At 38.4% G+C, this 24,500-nt stretch overlaps 1 protein-coding gene across 4 annotated transcripts in view; it reads right to left on the bottom strand.

Moving 5' to 3' along the window:
• Window positions 1-24,500, bottom strand: part of ACOXL (acyl-CoA oxidase like) — a 348,079-nt gene that overhangs the window by 92,613 nt on the left and 230,966 nt on the right. For all 4 annotated transcript variants that reach the window (XM_038561425.1, XM_038561423.1, XM_038561424.1 and 1 more), the window contains one exon: window positions 19,796-19,907. In XM_038561425.1, coding sequence (XP_038417353.1) covers window positions 19,796-19,907 — 112 coding nt within the window. The remainder of the gene's footprint in view (window positions 1-19,795; window positions 19,908-24,500) is intronic.

Raw genomic sequence — 24,500 nt, 5'->3', positions numbered from 1 at the left:
AAGAGTTTTGTGTAAGACTGGTACTTTTTTATCTTTAAATTCTGATAGGATTCAACAGAAGAACCATCTGGACCTGGAGCTCTCTTTGTGGAATGTTTCCATTACAAATTAAATTCATTTAATAGATATTTTTAGATCTTCCATTTTTTGCTTGCTTTTGAAAGTTGTATTTTTCCAGGAATTTGTTCTAAGTTCTTGAATTTATTTGCATAAAACTGTTCATAATATTCCCTTTTTTGTATTTTTAACATCTGTCTTGTATGTTGCAATGTCTTCTCTTTCATTCTTAATATTGTTAGTACTTTCTCTTTTTCTCTTGATCAGTCTTGCTAGGGATTAAGTGATTTTATCAACCATTTTAAAGAAGATACTTTCAGATTTCTTGATTTTGCTATATAGTTTGTTTTCTACTTTATTAATTTTTTCCTAATCTTTATTGTTACCTTTATTCTACTTATTTTGCTCTTCTTTTTCTAGCCTCTTAAGGTAGAAGCTTACCTCATTTACTTAGGATCTTTCTTCCTTCCTTTCTTTTTTTTTTTTTTTAAGATTTTATTTATTTATTTGACAGAGAGAGAGAGAGAGCAGGAGCAGAGGGGAGAGGGAGAAGCAGGCTCCCTGCCCAGCAGGGATCCCAATGTGGGGCTCAATCCCAGGACCCTGGGATAATGACCTGAGCTGAAAGTAGATGCTTAACCAACTGAGCCACCAGGTGCTTCTCTTTTCTACTTTCTAAGATACGCAATTCAAGTTATAAATTTCCCTGTAAGGATATTTCACTACACCCTACAAAATTTGATATGTTGTTTTTTCATTATCATTTGGTTTGAAATACTTTCCAATTCCCATTGTGATTCTTTTTTTTTTTGATTCACAGATCATTTAGAAATGTGTTGCTTAATATTCATGTATTTGCAAGATTTTCCAGATATCTTTTTGTTATTGCTCTCTAATTTAATTCTATTGTTGAAAGAAAAAACATGATCATTTCAATCTTTAAAAAAAATTATTGACTGAGCAGTGCCTAGGTTGCTCAGTAGGTTAAGCGACCAACTTTGGTTTGGCTCAGGTCATGATCTCAGGGTCTTGGCATTGGGCGGCATTGGGCTCCTCACTCAGTAGGGAATCTGCTTCCCTTCTCCCTTTTCCTCTTCCCTTCTCCCACTCACGCACTATCCCCTTCTCAAAAAAAAAAATAAATGTTTTTAAAAAATTATTGACTGAAATTACAGAGAATCGTCTATGGATAGCACTGTAGTCTCTGGGTCTAGTTTTCAATAAATGTCTATAAATTCTAAATAGGTCAAGTTGGGTGATAGCATTTTTCACATTTTTAGCTCTACAGAGTTTCTGTTCTTGTTCCATCAATTACTGGATTTGTCTATTCTCCTTTGAGTTCTGTCAATTTCTGCTTCAAGTATTTTATTTTCAAAAGATTTTATTTACTTATTGATTCATGAGAGATGCACATAGAGAGGCAGAGACATAAGCAGAGGGAGAAGTAGGCTCCCTGTGGAAGCCTGCTGCGGGACTTGATCCGAGAACCCCAGGATCACGACCTGAGCCAAAGGCAGATGCTCAATCACTGAGCCACCAGGCTTCTCTGCTTCAAGTATTTTAAATGCCTGTTATGGTGCATATCTATTTCAGGTTATTCTCTCTCTCTCTCTCTCTTTTTAGAGAAGAAGATAAAAGAGAGAGAGAGTGAGAGAGAATGTAAGCTAGGGGCAGGGTGTGGGGGGAGGAAGAAGGGAGAGATAGAGAATCTTAACCAAGCTCCACACCTAGGACAGAGCCTCACACAGGGCTCAATCTCACAGCCCTGAGATCATGACCTGAGCTGAAATCAAGAGTTGGACACTAGACCAACTGAGCCACCCAGGTGCCCCTGTCCTCTCTACTTGATGAAGTGACCTTTAAATTATCATGAAATGACCTTTATCATTAGTAATACTCTTTGTCTCAAAGTTTGCTTTATCTAATATTAATATAGGCTTTCTTATGTTCTAGTTGCAAACTATATCTTTTTCTTGTCTGTCTTTACCTTTACAGCATATTGATGGAGCTTGTTTAGTTTTAATACTCTGTGACTATTTTTGTCCTTTCTTTCTTTCTTTTCTAAAGATTTTATTTATTTATTTGAGACAGAGAAAGAGAGAGAGAGCATGCTCAAGTGGAGAGGAGGGGCACAGGGAGAGGGAAAAGCATACTCTGCTGATCAGGATGCTCAATGTGGGGCTCATTTCAGGACCCTGAAATCATGACCTGAGCTAAAGGTGGAAGCTTAACATACTGAGCCACTCAGGTGCCCCTAATGTTTGCCTTTAATTGGAATGTTCAGTCCATTTATGTGTAATATAATTATTATTATTTTTTGTAATATAATTATTGATAGTGTTGGGTATAAGTCTACTTGTAGACAATCTCCTTAGGTCTTTAATTTTTGTTCTTCCTTCCATGAATTCTTCTGGATTAACTAAAGAGTTTCCTTTTTCTCAGTCTATTTTATCTATTACAATATATATTCTTATAATACTCTGCCTTGAATTAATGACATTTCATGTATAGTATAAGAAGTTTATAATAATATAATTCCATGAACACTACATGCAATCTTTTGTGCTATTGTTGCCATATAAAAATATATGACATATATTATATACTTTATATATATATATATACGCATATATATATTATGTACTTTATATATATATATATGTACTTTATAAACAATTGTTTTTGCTTTAAACAGCCAGTTGAATTATAAAAAGTTTAAGATAAGAAGGAAAAGTGTCATTAATATTTACCTATACTGGAGCACCTGGGTGGCTCACTGGTCGAGCATCTGCCTTTAGCTCAGGGCATGATCCTGGGGTCCTGGAATTAAGTCCCAAATCAGGCTCCCCGCAGGCAGCCTGCTTCTCCTTCTGCCTGTGTCTCTGCCTCTCTGTGTCTCTCATGAATAAATAAATAAAAAATCTAAAAAAAAATTACCTATACCTAAAAAAAAAGATTTATTTGAGAGAGAAAGAGCACACAAACTGGGGGAGGGACAAAGAGAGAGGGAGAAATAGAATCTCAAGCAGGTTCCATGCTGATCATGGAGCCTGACACAGGGCTCCATCTCACAATCCTGAGATCATGATCTGAGCTAAAAGCAAGAGTCAGATGCTTAGCTGACTGAGACACTCAAGCATCCCCAACCTGTCTACTCTTTAATACATTCATTGTATGTTTTCAAAAACCTTTTCTTCTAATTTCAACATCTGGTTATTTTAGGAGTCTTTTTCTATTGACTGGTTTTTCTCCTGATTATGCATAACATGTTCCTATTTCTTCACAAGTCTGATAACATTTTATTTTATATTGGACTCTGTGAATAATACTCATTCTGGATACTGTTATCTTCTTCTAAAGAGCGTTGAGTTTTTTCCCAGTTAAATCACTAGCAGATAAACTTGAATTTGTGGAGGCTGTTTTATGCTTTGTCAAAAAGAATCTTGTTGGTTTTATCTTTAGTTTGTTTTAATTTTACCTTTGGTTCTTGGGTGAATCCTTTTTCTTGGGTCATAGTCATAGTCTTACACATAAGCTATGGCCCTTCTGGGGCTTCAACGGAAAGCCATTGTCTTTACCCTTCTAACTTGGCAGGCAGGATTCAAACTACAAATTCTGCTTCCTATGTAGTAGGCAACAGCTGAATTTTCTGCTCAGTTACTTAAGCCTTACAGATTAAAAATCCCTGGACCTCTTTGTCCATGCATGCATATTTCAGATAAAAGTTACTGATTTGAGTAATGTTCATACACACATTGTGAAGTTTCCCTCTCTGCTGTTCCCTCCTTTATTTTGGATTTTTCTCAAAGATTTTCAATCTTTCTGACAGTCCCAAACTCCATCTGCTGGACTCCTCATGACATTAAGATTGAGGTTTCCATGTGATAACTTCCTTTTAACCCAAATGCAGGGAAAGGCTTTCTGCCTGTTAAAATTCAGAGTCAATAAAAGCAAATACGATTACATTTATAACTACATAAAAATCAAAATTTTTTTTTTGCATGGCAAAAATCACCATGAACAAAGTCAAAAGAACAAGTGACAATCTGGGAGAAAAACTTTGCAATGTGACAAAGGGCTTAAGATCCTTAACATAGAAAGTATTCTTAAAAATGGAGGGACAAAGGCAGCCCCGGTGGCGCAGCAGTTTAGCGCCGCCTGCAGCCCGGGGTGTGATCCTGGGGACCCAGGATCGAGTCCCACATCAGGCTTCCTGCATGGAGCCTGCTTCTCCCTCTGCCTGTGTCTCTGCCTCTCTCTTCGCTCTCTCTGAATGAATAAATAAATAAATCTTTAAAAAAATGGAGGGACAAAATATCAAAAGCCCTATGGATAAATGGGGAAAATGATATAAGTAGACAATACATAAAACATATGTTAAAATGGTCTCTGCCCTGATGAAAAACTGCCCAGACTGACTCACAGTTAGACCAACACAGAGATACCATTTCTCATTCATCAAATTGGGAAGAAAACCCAGGACATGCTCTGTTGATAAGCCTGTGAAAAAACAAACATTTTGGTTGGGGGTGGGGTGGAGGTGGGATGCAAACTGGTACAATTCTTCTGAAGCAGAATTTAATAATATCTAACCACGTTACATATGCACTTACTTTGGATCCAGCAGTCAAATTTTGAGAAATCAGCCTTGAAGATACACATGAAGCAATACTAAAACATCTATGTATAAGGTTATTCACTGTAGCATTATTTTTAGTTGTAAAATATTGAGAGGAAGATTAAATGCCCATGTATTAGAGAGGGGTTAGGACATTACTAACCAATGTAGTAGGACAATTATTATGTATTATTCTGCTGCTATTAAAAAAATGAGATCAATCTCTATGAAGTGATACAGAGTAATTCCCAAGACAGACTACTATTAAGTGGGGGGAAAGTACAGAGGCGTATCTATGGCATGCTATCCTTCACGTAACAGAGAAAGCAATATAAGAATATGTACATGTTGAGAACCACCATCTTTCAGTAATTCGCCAAAATGACCAACACAAAGGGAAAGAGGAGAGGTACCCGCTATATGTTCTCTAGGCCTTTTAGAAAACATGGAGTTGGGGATCCCTGGGTGGCTCAGCAGTTTGGTGCCTGCCTTTGGCCCAGGGTGTGATCCTGGACACCCGGGATCAAGTCCCGCTTCGGGCTCCCGGCATGGAGCCTGCTTCCTCTATCTGCCTCTCTCTCTCTCTCTCTGTGTGTGTGTGTGTGTGTGTGTGTGTGTCTTTCATGAATAAATAAATAAAATCTTTAAAAAAAAAAGAAAAGAAAACATGGAGTTGTTCCTTTGGCCACATACATGCGAATCTATAAGAAAGGTGATATTGTGGACATCAAGGGAATGGGCGTTGTTCAAAAAGGAATGCCCCACAAATGTTACCATGGCAAAAGTGGAAGAGTCTACAATTTTACTCAGCATGCTGTTGGCATTGTTGTAAACAAACAAGTTAAGGGCAAGATTCTTGCCAAGAGAATTAATGTCCACACTAAGCATATTAAACACTCAAAGAGCCAAGATAGCTTCCTGAAGCATGTGAAGGAAAATGATCAGAAAAAGAAGGAAGCCAAAGAGGAAGGTACTTGGGTCCAACTGAAGTGCCAGCCTGCCCCACCCAGAGAAGCACACTTTGTGAGAACTAATGGAAAGGAGCCTGAACTGCTGGAACCCATTCCCTATGGATTCATGCCATGATAAATGTAAAGAAAATAAAAGACCTCAGGATTGTAAACGTGTTTCTCTTAACTGAGTAGGAGTGTGGTTGGTGTCCTTTCACTTATAAAAATATTTAAAGCAAACTTTGTGTTCTAACAAAAGAAGAAGAAGAAGAAGAAGAAGAAGAAGAAGAAGAAGAGAAGAAGAAGAAGAAGAAGAAGAAAAGAAGAAGAAGAAGAAGAAGAAGAAGAAGAAGAAGAAGAAGAAGAAGAAGAAGAAGAAGAAGAAGAAGAAGAAGAAGAAGAAGAAGAAGAAATACATATTCCTGCATATTAGGGTGACAGAAATAAAGGAAAGATAAGCCAAAAGTACATTTTTAAAAAATGACACCTATAGGAGGTGTGTAAAGGGGGGGGGGGGAAGAAAAAAGAGAAAGAAATAGAAATGGTGATAAGTATACCTTTCTAAAAGCCTTAAGTCCGGGCAGCCCAGGTGGCTCAGTGGTTTAGCGCTGCATTCAGCCTAGGGTGTGATCCTGGAGACCAGGGATCGAGTCCCATGTTGGGCTCCCTGCATGGAGCCTGCTTCTCCCTCTGCCTGTGTCTCTGCCTCTTTCTCTGTGTGTCTCTCATGAATAAATAAATAAAATCTTTTAAAAAAATAAATAAAAGCTCTAAGTCCTAGAAACTTAGGGCTGTTTTGCATAGCCAAACCCATGAATGGACAAAATTCAACCAGTATGTGGGGAGATTCCCAAAGTAGAAACAAACAGAAACAAATGAACTCATGTTACAAATAAATGACCTAATCTCACTAAAGGGTGTGGAAAAGGAAACAAAATAAAAGTAACTTTAAATATGCTATTTTAGATAGTATATAAGCTAAAAGAGGAATACTCTGTTCTAGTTAGTAAATGTGTTTCTCACAGAGGTTTGGTTAGCAATTCTGAAACTACTTACTATGTATACTAAGGCAGATCAAATAAGTAAACATATACTAGACAATGAAAGCCAAGTTTCTCACTTTCTTAGAGAAAGAAGTCACAAATAGGAAAGACAGAAGGTTAGAATGCACCTTATAATTTTGGACTGGAATCAGAGCTACTAGTATAAACTCCTGGTTTCTAATCTACACACATACAGGTCTATGTGATGAGAATGTGTGAGTTAGTAAACATACATTTATTTTCTCACTTAGAACAGCTAGAAGTAGTGATACCCCAGCAATAATTAGCACACCCAGCAACCAGATATTGGTTTTTAAACACCATTTTCCAATAAAAGGAAGTAGGGATTCTTGGGAAAACGATGGTAGGTCTGACAGGGAACACACAAGATACAATACATTTTGTGGTACTAGAAAATAAGGAAGTGCTTACCAAAAATAAATAAATAAATAAAATTTAAAAAAAGAAGAGAGACATATCAAAGGGACATAATGGGTAACCTGAAGGAGTTCTCAATGGCCAAAACTGTAACAATTTGAGCAAGAAAATAAATAATGATAGTATTGGATTGTAGCTCAAACACAGAATAAGTATCTGTGAGTCTACACTGATATAAATAATAATTAATTGAACAGTAGCAAGTGAAGAGACAGCTCTTGGTTCTAATTAACTATTGTAATTGAGATGAGGGAAATAGAAAATCCCCACGAGGCAAACACCATAGTATTCATTGTTTCCAGGAAGATTCATAAATGGATACTAAAAATAGTGTAATAAGAGTTTGAGAAAAATTGGATATTTGCAAAATCAAGTATCAGCCTAATCTTTGCTCTTGGTGACTGTGTTACCTTGAAGAAAGCACTAACCTTCTTTATCCTCAGGTTCCTATCTGTAAATGAGTGGGTTTGACTAGTTCATCCTGAGGGACCCTTCCAGCTCTCATACTCCAAAGGAAACTACTGCACCCCCTATGTAGTAATCAGGAATTCTATTTCCTTTCCCTTTCCTTTTTCTTCATTTCCCCTTCCTTCTTTCCTTTCTATTCCCTCTCTATAATAGGTTTCCGTAGGAAGAGAATTTAGGGTGCTCTCTATGAGGGAAAGGTGGAAAAAGTCAGAAGTGAGAGAAAAGAGAAAATATAACTGGGTTGCTACAGGGTGGAGAAGAAAGTGAGAGACAGGAAAACATTACAGGCCAGAAACACTACCTATGACCAGCAGCAACAAAAAGGAAAGTGCCAAGCTAAGGATTGGGAGCACTGTACACCTGGGAAGCAGGCACTGTCAGCCTCGGATCTTCCTGCCTGTCTACTCTTGGGTCCCTCCAGACCAGCATCTACCTCTTCCTCAGCCACCATGTATAGCTTACTGAGAAGTGCAGTCAGTTACCCTTTCTCCTTCTCTGGAGTCACAGAACTTTAAGCCTTATCTCTCACTGAGAAACGGGAACATGTTCCTTACTAATGGAATTTCAAGTACCAGTCAGCAAAGAGCGAGCCACACTTCTATAAAGGTGCCTTTGCATAGGCAGCATCCATACTCTAAAAGATACAAAGGCCCCTCCATCAGATTGCCCTGGTCTTCCGATCATCCCAACTCAACTTGACCACAGGAGTAAGACGATGCAACAATAGCAATGCAAAGTATGAACTCAGGAAATTTGGTTTCTAATCCTGTTTCCTATCTTTGATGATCTGTCTCTGGAACAAAGCTCTTGGCATTTCTGTGCCAGGAGATCTTTAGTAAAACATCTGCTATTCAGGCCACTGTATTGGTTTTTAAAAATGTAACAAACACTACCCAGCTGCTGTTACTCTGTTCCTTGTCTCCACCCTCAAACTCTCAGAGAAATACAAGCAAAGCAGCACCAGAGTTTTTCCTCTCTCTGGATTCGTCAACAATGGTATTTCCAAGACCCTCTCTGGATCTACCCACTACCTGGTGACCAAAGCCCTTGAAGACTCTGACTGATGGAAGATTATGACAGCCCTATCTCCAGCATGTGCCATGTGTGTGTCATCCAATAAGCTCTCATTTTTCATAGGCAAGAACTCAGAGAATATTTTAAACCCCAACCCGGTGACCTGAGCAAAGATGCTATCAGTCTAAAATTGTAACAAACAAAATTGCTGGCATCATTTGTTAGGAATACAGTCCTTACATAAGTATTCTGGCTTTATTATGTTTTAAAGATCTAAATTAAGAGCTTTAAAGACACACACACACACACACACACACACACACACACACACAATAGTCAGGTGGAACATTGACCACAACAATAAAAATTGTAGACAGCATTCTAGACAGAAAGCTCTAGAAAGTTACATCTCTGATAACCTTATTTCCAGCCTCCACCAGTTCTACTCCATCCAAATCTCAAATTCTGATAAGGAAAAATAACTTAGGGTAATTGTTTCCAACTTAGTTTACTGCCTCTGGATTTTGAGGATGATTCATAATGTTCATTTGCAAACCACTTCCCTTTTCCTTTCAACTCAGCCTTGCAGTGTGGTGTAGGGCACCATGAATCAGATTTTTAAAATCACTCTTTTCCAGGTGATTCTTATATACCCTGAAGGGTGGGGAATACTAGTGTGGTGGAAGTAGGTTGTGGGTGCTAAGAGATAGAACATGAATCATCCCCCACTTAACTAGGACTATCATCCCATCTGGATTCTCATCCCTTTGCTTGCCCAATTTTTGTTATGCATATTTGGAAAGAAATAGTCATTTGTTAAACATATTGATTACTGAGAGGGTCTGTCTATATTTTCCTCCATAGATTTTTCTCCATACAATGACAGAAGTCCTTAATAGAATATTCTCAAAGTGACAAGCCAGTGTTTATTGGCTTGTGCTTCCTTCCCACAATGGGAAAATAATGTAGCAGTCTTAATGAGCAAGATATGCAGCATGATTTTGGAAAATTAGAGAAGTGGGGCTTCAAGGGAAACTTTAGGGCTGGGTTCCCTCCATAGCCACCAGCACACTGAAGGAATTTTCTAGCCCCATTTTCAGTTTAATTCTGGGTGCATAAAAGAGGGGAAAGCATTACCAGAGATGATAGTACAATTCTACTCTTTTGCGAGGACTTCCCAGCTCTGAACGTGAACTACTAGTTCCTTAAACTTGTGTTCCAGGGTAGGAGGCCAATGGGCTGTAAAATGTGAGGAGAAGGGTTGGTCAAGTAATTCTAAAATAAAATGTGCAGTTGAAGAAAATTAAAGAGCATTACTGAAAAATTAAGAAGACAAACAGATTTTGAAGCCCCTTTAAGATTCTGAACCAAAACACCTGGTTATTTTTACAAGATGTTGGTATTCTAGATGAAATCACCTACCTTTGGACATTGTCCAAAGACTACTGTCCAGGCTCCATGAGTTCGATGTTCAAATTGAACATATCATTTTATTTCAACTCACACCGAATTAATATAGGTAGACATAAGCCAACATACAGCTAGCTGAATAAACAGCCTACTCAAAAATACAAACTAAGATATAGAAGTCAATATTCCTTCCTCTAAACTTGTAGGTTTTGTTATAATTTAGCACTGATTTCATTTTGCCTTGGGCTAAAACTAGTGGACTTACCCCCAAGGCAGAAGCATATCTTAATAATCTTTTTGGTCTTCCCATGACTAAGACCTAGAACACTGTTTTGCTTAATGAATATTTAAATTGACCATTAAAATGGTTATGTTAATGACAGTAACTAAGATAATTAACATGAGTGCAAAGTTTATCAGTTTTCAAAAATTCTTCTGTTTTTTTAAAAATATATTCTATCTTATTCCATCCTTGCAACAAGTTTATATTATGCCACTCTTATTACCTCAAATATATAAATATAGAAGCAGAGGCTCAGAAGCAGTAAAATACATTTGTTTAATTCTAAAACCCTTGTAATTTTTTTTTTTTTTTTTTTTTTTTTTGCGAGTGCAAAATACTTTATTCACCAATTTGCAGTGTAACAATTTGCACTTAGGAAAATAACAGCTCCCGCCAGGCCCGGAAGGGAGCTTCTTGAACCAAAAGTCTGTGGAAGTCGGTGCAGACAACGGTGGGCAGGCCAAATGGGGGGCTGCCAAGGGCACTGGGAAGGTCTGGGGGCCCAGGACCCCCACTGCGCACCAAGGGATGCAAGGATGCTGCCCCTTCAACCCGGACTCTCTCAAAGTGACAGGAACATATGTATTGAGCCTGCCCGTAGGCGACACACGGGAAACCTTCAGTGGCCTTTCCTGGATGACCCAGGGACTCGGGGAAATGGGGAGGCCTGCGCGAATTCCACGTTTTTACCGTTTCTGTACTCAGATTTAAAACACCAAGCAAACTACGTTCCCCAGCAGAACCTACAGTAATTATTTCCTAATGATTCTTATAAATATTTAAATCTTTTTTGCAGTCTCTTCAGACCTAACAAGAATGTGAATAATTTCACCATACCACATGCCTATTTTTTTTTTTTTTTAATGTTCGGAAAACACACTTGTATGAACAAAGGTTTTCTTTTCTCAAAATTAGAAAGTCAATACTTGTGGACAATTTGTTCTTTTGCAGAGAACAATTCTAAGCAAAAAAAAAAAAACAGTTCTGAAAATTTAGTGAGTACCAGAAAGCATCAAATATTATGCCAAAACAGAATAAAAAGTAGGTATTTTACAGTGAGTCCTATTTTTCTAATGTCAGTAAAATTAAAAAAAAAAAAAAAAAGAAGGAGATGACAGACTCTCAAATCCTGAAGATAAAAATGTTAGCAAGTTGGAGAAGTAATGTGTTAGAAAAATGAGTGTGGAGAAATGTGGGTCTGCGGAAGTACAATCTGGTTCGACATTTGTAGAGAACAATGTGGCAGTATGTAAAGTCTAAAAACTGCATGCTGTTAAGAATGTTCCTTGTGGTACTGTCTATAATAACTGAAAAACAAGAAGCGTTGGAATATTGCACAATCATACTCTTATCAACACTGAAAGAATGCCATCTTCTATTATTAAATGGAGATACTGATTAAAGAGATTATAATCTTTTTATATTTTGTTCCAAAAAATGTGTCTATCAATGCAAAAACTATTAAACACTTTTTGCTTTCAGATGCTATATTAGTTATCTATTGCTGTGCAACAAATTATCTCCAAAGTTAGCATCTTAAAGCAAATAACTTTTGTTATCTGACATGGTTTCTGAGGGTTTAAGAATCTGATCATGTCTTGATTGGGTGTTTCTGGCTCAGGCTCTCAAGTCAAGCTGTTGACTGCCCTAATCCCTGGCATCTCTGAAGGTTTGAAGAGGGCTGCAGGAGACATTGCTCATTTACATAGCTTTGGGCAAGACAGTTTAGTTCTTTGCCACATGGGATGCTCATGACATGGCTTCTCCCAGAGTGAGGGAGAGACAGAGAGAAACTAAGATGGAAGCCACAGTGTCTTTATAACGCAGTCTCAGAAAAGACTCACACCATTACTTCTGCTGCGTTCTATTGGTTACACAAACCAGCCCTGGTACAATGTATGAGGATGTGACTAGCAGGATGCAGGGATCCTTGAAGGCCATCTTGGATTCTATCACAGCCTCATCCCTTTCCATGGTCCACTGAAATCTCATCCCATTATAGCAGTGATTCAAATTCCAGAATCCCATCATCTCATTCTAGTCTGGGTGCAGATCAGGTTCCCCAGATGTCATTCCTTATGTGCAGTTCCTTTTGGATAGACAAGTTATCTATCCCCTTCATGGCCAATGTATAATCATGGGATAGGATTGGATAACCACTATACATATTCTTGCTCAAAAGGGAAGAAAATGGGAGGAATAAAGGGGTCAGTGATCCAAGAAATTCTGAAATCCAACTAAGCAAGTGTCAAATTTTTTTTAATTAAGGTTCAGTCCTACTTATGTCCAGGAGTTTTTATTCTCCATGGCCCTTGGCTTCACCCTCTGGGCTCGTGGTTCTACCCTCTGAGGCATCTTTCCATTATCATGAAATGTCCACATGTTTGTGACTGAGTAGTTTTCTTAGCCTGCTCCCAGCTTGTAGAAGCTTGATGGTTCAAGGCATTTTGTGCTATCCCTGTACTTTTCAGCAGAAACTAAAAAAATGTGACTGATATAATTCTCTTAGAAACTTTATACATCTTCTGTGGATCTTTTTGGGGGTCATCCCATTAGACAAAAAAAAAAAAAAAATCCACATCCACAAATCTCTTTGAGATAGGCCTTTGGAGTATGAAGAAGGCTAGGGTACAATGCCCTTAAGCATCCTAGAGGCCCTATGGTGTGATTGAAAAGATCTGTGAGGCATACTCTTAATCTCTTCAGAGGGCCTTTTGCCCTGCTGAAGACCCATCTTTGATCTTTCTCAGCTCTTAAAGGATTTTACTCATATCTTTAGGCCATGCATTCCTGAGAGTACTCTGGTATCTTTGCTCTGAAGCCATTTTCTATGATTCTTTTGGGGGTAGGATTATGTCTTCCAGAAAGATAGATTGAAACACCAATTCCCAGTATCTGTGAATGCTACCTTATTTGGAAACAGGGTCTTTGCGTGTATAATCAAGTTAAGATGAAGTCATATTGGAGTAGGGTGAGCCTTAGGCCAGAAGGACTGGTTTCCCTCATAGGAAGAAAAGACAACAGACACACAGACAAGACAGACACACAGACTGAAGAATGCCATGTGGTGACAGAAGCAGAGATTGGGGTGATGGGGAGACAAGCCAAGGAACACCAGTTGCCAAGAGCTACCACCGTGTACTTTGTTACAGCAGCCACAAGAAATGAAAATATTTACCACACAGAGAGCTTGGGAATGTTCAAAACCACAGCAAGTCTCCGTTCTTTTGTGTTCAACACTGTTTCCTTCAGCTTCTGTCTTTGACATTTTACTGTAGGCAGCCATAAGCAAGCAGGCACTGTCAACAATTTCAGTTGATGAGGTACATTTTTTACCTTCTCTGTAACTGCAGGCAACAGTGTTGCTGAAGTTCTGCCCCCACCTAGCCAGAATCTCCCTTCCCCTAGCTTCTAATAATACACCCTTTCCTGCAAGTCCTCACTCACAGCATTATCAAAGCCCAAAGGCTTCAACGAACAATTTCTTCAAGGTATTTTTTTTAAAGATTTTATTTATTTATTCATGAGAGGCACTCAGAGAGAGGCAGAGATACAGGCAGAGGGAGAAGCAGGCTCCCTGCAGGGAGCCCAATGCGGGACTTGGTCCTAGGACCCCGGGATCACGACCTGAGCCAAAGGTAGATGCTCAACCACTGAGCCACCCAGGCTTTAGGCTTCTACCAAAAGCCTTCTCAAAGCTCACTGCCTGACTCTGAGGCCACTCCCACATTTTGAGTTTTTGTTACATTATCATCTGGCTTGAGGTGCCCACCTCTGTGTTAGGTATCTATTGCTGTGTAACACATTGCCCCTAGATTTGACAGGTTAAAACAAACACTCATTCACACAGTTTCTGACAGTCAGGAATGCAGAAGTTGCTTAGCAGGACAGTTGTGGCTCAGCGTAGCAAGTCAGCAAGCTACCAGCTGCCCAGGTCTTGCCATCTCTGAAGCTCTGAGCCCAGCTTGAAGGGTACGCACACTTCCAGGCTCATTCCTGTGGTAGTTTGTGGGAGGCTTCAGTTCCTTGCCTCAGGGCCCTCTCTAGAGGGCATGCTCATGACAAGGTTTCCCACAGAGTGGGTAATCCAAGAGAGAGAGAAAGAGTGAGCAAGAGAGTGGCCGACATGGAAGTCATCATGTTTTTAAAATCATCTAATCTCAGAGGGAACATGTTATCGCTTCTGCTGTATTTCACACAGACCAATTCTGGTACAATATGGGAAAGGACTACACAGGGTTTGAATAGCACAAGGTGAAAATTCCTGAGGGCTATGTTGGAAGCTGGCTATCATGGAAATTTGTTATTTGGCACATGAAAGTTCACAGTTACGGTATCATCAGTTTGGCTGTGTATTTTTTCATACTTCTGAATTTTTTTAAAGATCAACATCACTATTATGAGATGAATCGTGTTTTCCCCAAGATTCATACTTGAAATCTCAATCTCCCAAACCTCAGATTGTAATCATATTTGGAGATTAAATCTTTAAAGAGGTGACTGGTATCCTTAGAAGAGGAAGAGACATCAGGCAGGCCATGCACAGAGGGAGAACCATGTGAAAAGTCATCAAGAGGGCAGCCATTTGTAAGCCATGGAGAAGACCTCAGAGGAAACCCCTGCTGACACCTTGGTCTTAGACTTCTCATCCCCAGAACTATGAGAAAATAAATTCCTATTGTTTAGCCAAGCAATCTGTGGTATTTTAGTACGGCAGCCCAAGCAGACTAATACACCAATCTTCTGAAAGATACCTGAAAATATCTTGCTATTGCCCAATCTGTATTTTTTAAAAATCATTTTTGTTCTGATGTAGATAACTACACATTAATATATATAATAAGTTTTTTTCTATATAAAGTGTAAATGATGAGATTTGTTTCTAAACTGAGAATCTATGTTTGCATTAGGAGAACTGAAACTTTCATTTTAAATCTAATGCTCTACATTTTAGAGGGGGAAGCTCGGGGGATTTATGTCTCTCACAATGGAACTGTATCAGAAGATGCTCTCCATGGCCTATTGTGGATTGAATTTTTTTTAATAGATTTATTTTTTATTGGTGTTCAATTTACCAACATACAGAATAACACCCAGTGCTCATCCCGTCAAGTGCCTTGAATTTAGGGATCATATTGTAACAGAAAAGTTGTTTTCAAGGGATTATCAGATTAGTGTAGTTGAAAAGCAAATTTTTAATCTTCTGGGGCCAGGGAGAGGGGACTTGTACTTAGCCAAATTAGCCAAGAGTCCAAGGAGATGTCACAACAAATAGGAAGCAGATTTTGAGAAGCAATCCTGGGGAAATTCTCAAACCAAAGAGCCTTCTCAAAACAGATCTCCAGGTATACCTGGGTGGCTCAGTGGTTGAGCATCTGCCTTTGGCTCAGGTTGTGATCCTGGGGTTCTGGGATCGAGTCCTGCATCACCCTCCCAACAGGGAGCCTGCTTCTCCCTCTGCCTATGTCTCTGCTTCTCTCTGAGTGTCTCTCATAAATAAATATATAAAATCTTTAAAAAACAAAACAAAACAAAACTCAGCCCTCCACCCTCATATGATGTAGGCATATATAAAGAAGCAGCACTGGAGAATCTTTGAGGCTACTAAGAACATACTCCCTGGTTTGTTCCTTGCTCTATCTCTGATTATACACACTTCTGGTAACTTACTTACCTTTGCTGTGTCTTCCCTAGTGATTTGGGTAACAGGCATCCTGAGTTTGGTGCTCATGTTAACTTTCAATGTAATGAAATGTATTTTAACCTAAGTTTCTTTAAGGATCAAGGTTAGAACAAAACAATGTCTTTTGCCTACTCTGCAATTAAAGTAAGAAATTGAAAATGTTTTTACTCTAGCTTTTATCTTTCCTTAAAATGTATTATAAACCCAATCTATTATAGAAACAATGAATCAAGTTTTTGGTGATTTTTTAAAGATTTTATTTATTTATTTGAGAGAGAAAGAGAGAGAGAGAGCATATAAGCAGGGATAGTGGCAGAGAGGGAGGGATTAGCAGACTTCTTACTGAGCAGGGATTCCCCACTTTGAACTCCATCCCAGGATCCCAGGATCATGACCTCAGCCAAAGGCAGGTGCTTAACCAACTGAGTCACTCAGGTACTCCAGAATCAAGTTTTTTATTTTTTTTTTTTATTTTTTTTTAAAATTTTTATTTGTTTTATGATAGTCACAGAGAGAGAGAGAGAGGCAGAGACACAGGAGGAGGGAGAAGCAGGCTCCATGCACCGGGAGCCCGACGTGGGATTCGATCCCAGGTCTCCAGGATCGCGCCCTGGGCCAAAGGCAGGCACCAAACCGCTGCGCCACCCAGGGATCCCCAGAATCAAGTTTTTTAAAACTCATGTTCCCCACCCCCCAAAAAAAATATTTTTAGATTCTGAACTTTTTAACCATTTAAAATTTTTATTAAAAGATTTATTTATTTGACAAAGAGAGAGAGCATGAGTAGGGGGAAGGGCAGAGGGAGAGGGAGAGAGAATCTCAAGTAGACTTCCTGCTGAGTGTGGAGCTCTATGATGGGCTGGATCTCACAACCGAGATCATGACCTGAGTTGAAATCAAGAGTTGGATGCTTAACTGACTGAGCCACCCAGGTGTCCATTTGAATTTTGAATCCACTGAATTTTGTAACCATTTTTTAAAAATACACACCTACTGGTTGGATTTAGGGGGACCATAAATCCTTTTATATCTTGACTTCCTTATGTTTGAATTATTAATTTTGATTTCTTAATGTCTTATATATTTTTTTTAAGATTTTATTTATTTATTTGAGAGACAGAGTGAGCAAGAAGGAGAAAAATCACACAAGCAGGGGCAGAGAGAGAGAGAGAGAGAGGGAGAAGCAGAGTCCCTGCTGAGCAGGGAGCCCAATGAGGGGCTTGATTCCAGGACTCTGAGATCATAACCTGAGCCAAAGGCAGACTCTTAACCAACTGTGCCATCCAAACGCTCCAAGTGTCTTATATTTTTGAATTCTGAATAATGTTTAAGAAAGGCCAAATGAGTAAAATTGCTTCTGAGTTTTTGTATCTGTACCCAGAATTAAATTTGGCTTGGAATAGTATGTTTTGATCATGAAGTTCCCTCTGTAGAGAAGGAAGGAGACATCACTCCATTCGGAATTGGTGAATAAAAGCAGGAGCTAATTTTTTCCCCTTTATTGGTAAACTATTATTTTCTGTCTGGGGGCTTATATGATAATCTCTTTATGCTAGATTTGCAGACTATGTCCAAGTATGGATATTTTTTCTATCAATAGTTTGATTTTTTTATGCTAAGGAAAATATTTTTCTATTATGTCTGTGATTATTATTTCTGCTCCTCTTTTTCCAGCATTTCCAGGAATTTGTTAAACACAGGTTGGATTTTTACTTATATTCACTCTTTGTCTCTCATCATCTCTTGCCATTGCATCTTTATCCTTTTCTTCCACAGTTTTGGAAAGCTAGTTCATAGACTACATTTTATCCATTGTTAATTCTGCTCACTAGTGCGTCTCTAGCATTTTTGCCTGTGATTACATCCTTTGCTTATTTCACCTGTTTCCATGTTTGACAAGGGCAGATAATTCAGGGTGACTAAAGCCACTCCGATGTGACCCTGGTGTCTGACAGGGTCACCTCATACTTATACCTGGAGGATGGACTGATTGGTACAACCCTGACCCAGCTTCCAGGTACTCAATCAGCCTGGCTATGTAGCACCAGGGTGGATCTTTGTGTGTGTGTGTGTGTGTGTGTGTGTGTGTGTGTGTGTGTATTTTTATTGGAGTTCAATTTGCCAACATATAGCATAACATCCAGTGCTCATCCCGTCAAGTGCCCCCCTCAGTGCCCGTCACCCAGTCACCTCATCACCCTGCCCACCTTCCCTTCCACTACTCCTTGCTCATTTCCCAGTTAGGAGTCTCTCATGTTCTGTTACCCTCTCTGATATTCCCCACTCATTTTCTCTCCTTTCCCCTTTAATCCCTTTCACTATTTTTTAAATTCCCCGAATGAATGAGATCATATAATGTCTGTTCTTCTCCAATTGACTTACTTCACTCAGCATAATACCCTCCAGTTCCATCCACATTGAAGCAAATGGTGGGTATTCGTCATTTCTAATGGCTGAGTAATATTCCATTGTATTCATAGACCACATCTTCTTTATCCATTCATCTTTCTTTTTTTAATTTAATTTAATTTAATTTATTTCTTATTTAAAAAAATTTTTTTTCCATTCATCTTTCGATGGACACCGAGGCTCCTTCTGCAGTTTGGCTCTTGTGGACATTGCTGCTATAAACATTGGGGTGCAGGAGACTTGGTGTTTCACTGCATCTGTATCTTTGGGGTAAATCCCCAGCAGTGCAATTACTGGGTCGTAGGGTAGCTCTATTTTTAACTCTTTGAGGAACCTCCACACAGTTCTCCAGAGTGGCTGTACCAGTTCACATTCCCACCAACAGTGCAAGAGGGTTCTCCTTTCTCCACATCCTCTCCAATATTTGTTGTTTCCTGTCTTGTTAATTTTCACCATTCTCACTGGTGTGAGGTGTTATCTTATCATGGTTTTGATTTGTATTTCACCAGGGTGGATCTTGACCACATTCTGCTCCCAGGGTTCTTCTGCCTCCAGAGAATTTCCTAAGAGAATACCCATCCTCATGTGCTATTCATCTTATTCCCTTCTACTCTCTCTGTGGTTATACTAGGAGGTGTGATCTTAGAATCATTATGAAAGAGAGGAGTTAAAGGAGGGGAGTTGCATGGGGCCCAATTCTGACCTCCTTGGAGCCTAATTCTCATGCAAAAGGGGAGCAGTGGTCTGTTTTCAGATTATAAGAGCCCTGAATCTGTGAGCTTAGGCACAGAATGGGATAAGTAAAACTTTCTCTCAGAGTCTTTTTGTTTACTGTGCTGGGATTAGAAGATGCAACATATTGCAGAGGTGGGGGGTGTTTGCCCAAACCAATCCCATTGGCACTTGGTGAACTTCCCTCTATATTTCTATCAATGCTAATATAAAGTTTTATATTTTACAGGGTGTAATGGGTGTTTTAATAGAAAAGAAAGTGCAAAAAAAATCTACTAAAAAAGAAAAAAGAAAAGAGAGTGCATCTCAGGCTAATTCGATGGTTATTTTTTATATATGCCTGATGTACCTTTTCCCCCCAGAGAACAATGTATTCATTGTATATAGAGACAATGATTTTCCAATTCCAATAAGTGCTAAAAAGTTCTCTACTTATCAACTCCCATGGCAGCCCAATGATGGCTTGTGGGCAGAACTCTAAAAGACAACACAAAAGGGTTAAACAGTAGCATTAGGGCCTCCAGAGCAGGCAGGGCTGTCATGTCATACAAATGCCCTGTAGGAACTCTAGCCCTTTCCAGAAGCTTTAATTACCCTGACTCATCCTCTACTACATTTAGCAGATAATCCACCAGCAAGAATATACCTTAAACACGTGTCAAAAAGAAAAAAAATGCAATATATCTTTACCTTATGATAAATTCTGGCCACCAAACTCCGCTGAAGAACCCTTTCACGAAAATTCACTGCTTTCAACAGAAAGGCGAGATTATCGACTATGTCCACATTAAATGCCAGGAAGCTGAAGGAAAAACACAGTGACCATTATTATTATTTTGTCCTCACCAAAGAATTCCATGGGAAAAAAACAGACAGGGTCTGTTCTGTCAAAAAAGAATTTTCTTCCAATAAAAAAGCAGTGTAAATACAATTCAGCCCCTCATATCTCTCACTTGTTGTATTCATGCTTCTTGCAGGATTTTTCTGATAAATGCTTGGCTTGAGTTGATCCAATGTGATTGTCCTTGTGGTATAAAGAAAATTTAGTTTCCTGCTTTTTTTCACTTACTATTGTATTATAGGTAGTTATTCAAGATTTTACATACTCTTTCTTCATTAAGAGCTATATAATTTCCATCCATTGGGTTTATAATAATTTTCTCAACCATTGTTAGGCATTTGTTATAATAATGATTACAAATGAGTATTAGCAACCAAATACATCAGTCGCAAAGTATTTGTCAATGAATAATATTTCTTAAATACATAATGTATCAGGATCTGTGCTAATTACTGCTGTGCATTATTCAACAATCTCAGTAATTCTAGGATGCAGATACCATAATAATTTAATGTATAGTTTGGGATACTGGGGCTCAGCAAGTTTCAGCAACCTGCTTAAGGTCACATGGGCAGAACATGCTCAGATAGGGTTTTGTCTTAGGGACCCCTGTATTTAAGGGAAGAGGAGCCCCAGAGCGCAGTGAGAGGGCTGTAGGCAAGTGCAGGGTAGAGTCTTCTACAGAGATAATGACTTTCTTCAGGGGTAGTAATCTTCATATTCCTGTCTGGCAATGAGGAAATTGAGGCACAGAAGAGTTAAGAGACTTAGACGCAAAGAGACTCAAAACACCCAAGTCTCCCTAAAAACCCCATTGGCTTTTCAATCTGTGGCTCTGCCTTTTGTGCTAATTTTGAATCCCTTCCTCCGCCCCCCATGAAACTTCTGTTTAGACAGACAGCAAAGGGGTTAATTCACACTTAGGGTTTCCCTACTTTTCTGCCATCTTGCCCCTCCCTCCCACTTAGGGTTTCCCATACCTTAACCACCCTTTGCCTTCCCCTCACCCCATATCCTTGGGAAGTAAGTTATCATAAGACTCAAATAACTGTGATTCTCATTAATTAAAATTAAACCCACAAGTAGTAGTTGCTATTGTTCAGTCAGATGCCACAAAGCAATTGATGCAGTGGTTTTGAGAATGCCAAGCACCGAATTAAAAATTGCCCTTCAAGAGGACAGGAAAGATGGGAAGTCATTTATATGTCAAGCACCAGGAAATTTAAATTATATCAGTATTTACTCTGAATCTGGTCTTTAGAAGGTTGAGCTTCTCTCCTAGTCTATTTAACAAAAAGTGTAAAGAACTGTCATATTGTATTGAAAAGTATGTTTCAGTCATTCCGGAGACTGTTACTAGGAAGCCTGGAGATTGTGAATTTTGTTATTAGATATTATCTTTTTTGGAATGTTAACTATAGAATACTGTGCACCTGAGGTTGGCAATTTCATGGGCTACACAAAGTGGATCTCATCCAGCCACTGTATCATGAATCACATGCCAAGCATGACCACATCATGTAGTTTTAGGAACTCACCCAGCATCGAAGACTGGGCAAACTCTCTTAAAAGTAGGAATATTGCTAATGGCAACCTCCTTGTATTTTACAAGATCAAAATGGACTCTAAATTCAAATGCATGTCATTAGTCATCAAGGAAATGTGAATGAAAACCACAGTGAGGTAGCATCATATATCCACTAGAATAACTAAAAGTAAATATACTGACATCATCAAATGTTGACAAGGATACAGAGCAACCAGAATTCTTATACTTGTTGATGACGTGTAGAATGGCAAAACCACTTTGGAAAAAGTTCTCATAGTTTCTCATAAAACTAAACAAATACATACCCTATGACCCAATAATTCCACCCTTACTATTCACCTTAGAGAAATAAAAACATATATTCATAAAAAACTTATATATGAATATTCACAGTAGAACTACTCAGAAGAGTGAAAAATTTAAAACATCTCAGGTATCTCTCCATCAACAAAATGGAAAGGAAATCCTAGTATATCCATAAAATAGAATACTACTCAGTAATAAAAAGGAAGACGCTAATATACATAGTAACATGAATGAATCTCAGAAAGCATTATGGCTTGTTAACAAGCCAACTACAAAAGAGCACATACTGTATGGTTCCACTTATATGAAATTCTAACACAGGAAAAACTAATCTGTGGTAAAATAGTATCAGATTAGTGACTGCATCTGGGTGGTCACAGGAACTGACTGAAAAGGGACATAAGAGAGCTTTCTGGAGTGATACTGATGACCTATAATTTAACAAGAGTTTTGATTATATAGGTGTATACATTTGTCAAAATTCAGTGAATGCACACTTAAGAGTTGTCTATTTCATTGTATGTAAATTCTACAAAAGAAGAAAAAAACTATAGCCAAATTTTGAACTCTAGTTAATGATGTTCATGCTGAAATACTTAGAGAAGTATGCTGATGTCTGCTGTTTATTTTGAAATGCATCAGAGAATAAATATGAATTGATAGGTGGGTTGAGGATTTGATACATGGATATATATGGGATGTAACAAGCACAGTAGCATGTTGATAGTAGAATCTAGATGGTGGATGAATAAATGTTCACTAAGATTTTTAAAAATTTTGCTTGATATGTGAAAGTGTTCATAATATAATATGGCAAAACATTCCAGTATAATGCAGAATCTTTCCTCAACTTCCACAATCTCCTAAAGATCCATGGGGTGATGAGAGCATCTAGAGCTCCAGTGGCAGCCCTGTGGAGAAGGTGAAGTGCCCTGTACACTGGGACCATGTTGGATGAAAAGGCTTTCCCTAATATACATAAAAATCAGAGCAAGGTTTTGAGACTTAAGTAGATAAACACAGACAGACTGAATCAGTAAAACCTGGATGTGTGGGAGAGAGATGTGTCCTGTTTTGGAGGTTAATAACTGAGACAAAAATAAATGGACTGGAACTTTCCAAATATTTACAATTGGAATGCTGCCTTTGGCACATCTAAAGTCTATCCCGGAAAATTTGCTAGGAATATAGATTTGCATATGGGTGAGGGTCTGTTTTGCTTTCAAAATGATGGAAACAAGCCCTGCTCTGCTATCTGGAAAAGAAATGAAAGGGCAGATGATTTGCTGCCAGTTTGGGAACAAGTTTCCTGAATGGATAGAACTGATACTGATGGGAATTGTACTGTTCTTTCAACTCCTTATATGTTGGAAAAATTTCAAACTAATAAATTGGGGGGAAAGCTAACAGGACTACGTAATGCCTATTTAGGGCTAGAAATATTAAAAGGATGCACTGATTTTGTCCAGTGTGCAAGGACAAATTGAGACACTATAACTAATAGAGACAAGTGAAACAGTCCTAGAGTATGGGAGCTGATGTTTTCATGCTTCAAGATACACTACAGTTTGGGGCACCAGGGTGGCTCAGTCGATTAAGCATCTGACTCTTGATTTCAGCTCAGGTTGTGATCTCAAGGTTGTAAGATTGAGCCCCATGACGGGCTCAGCACTGGGCATGGAGCCTGCTTAAGACTCTTTCTCTCCCTCTCCCTCTGCCCCTCACTGCCTCTTAAAAAAAAAAAAAAAAAAAAAAAAGAGAGACTACAATTTGAATAAACAGGAACCTGGGCAGGAAAAAAGAAAAGAAAAGAAAAGAAAAAAGGACAGACTACAGATTTCCTAATTTACTTCATGCCAACAGATATGAAAAGTCCCACACACTATTATTTATTTAGTGTTTCCTATGTTTTTAATCAAGATTGTAAGATGACATATTCTAATAAATACTGCCCTTGGAAATCAGTTCAACACATTTTGGTTACAATTTAAAAATTACACAAAATTTAAAAAGCCACAATAAACTCCTTAAAAATAGAATAAAGGAAACAACATATTTATGAGCATAAATCAATGAAGTAGAAAACAAAGGTACCATGGAGAGGATCAACAAAGAGGAAAGCTGATTATTTGAAAAAGCAAACAAAAAACCAGACAAACATCTGGTAATATTAAGCAATAATAAAGAAGAGAGAAAGCACGAAAAATAAATTTAGGAATGACAAGTGGGACCTAACTACAGATCTAGCAGAAGTTTAAAAGATAATCAGAGAACAGTATGAAAAACGTTATGCCAATAAATTCAAATCCAAATGGGTAAATTCCTAGAAAATATTATTTATGAAAACCAACACAAGAAGAGAAAACCTAAATGGTCTTAAGACAATTAACCTACAGTTGACCCCGGAACAGCATGGCCCTGACTCCTGTGCAATCAAAAATCTGTATATAACTTAGGACTTCCCCAAAACTTAACTACAAATAGCCTACTGTTGACTGGAAGCTTTACCAACAACGAAAACAGTCAACACATATTTTGTATGTTTACACACTATATACTGTATTCTTACAGTAGGGTAAGCTAAAGAACATGTTATTTTTTTATTTTTTTAAGAACATGTTATTAAGAAAATCATAAGGGAAAGAAAATACATTTATAGTATTGTACTCTATTTATCAAAGAAAGTACACATGTAAGTG

Source organism: Canis lupus, chromosome 17 (assembly GCF_011100685.1).
Source record: "Canis lupus familiaris isolate Mischka breed German Shepherd chromosome 17, alternate assembly UU_Cfam_GSD_1.0, whole genome shotgun sequence".
In the NCBI taxonomy this organism is placed as follows: Eukaryota; Metazoa; Chordata; class Mammalia; order Carnivora; family Canidae; genus Canis; species Canis lupus.
The sequence above is the reverse complement of the archived record's forward strand: the minus strand, read 5'-3'. Positions and strand labels throughout refer to the sequence as shown.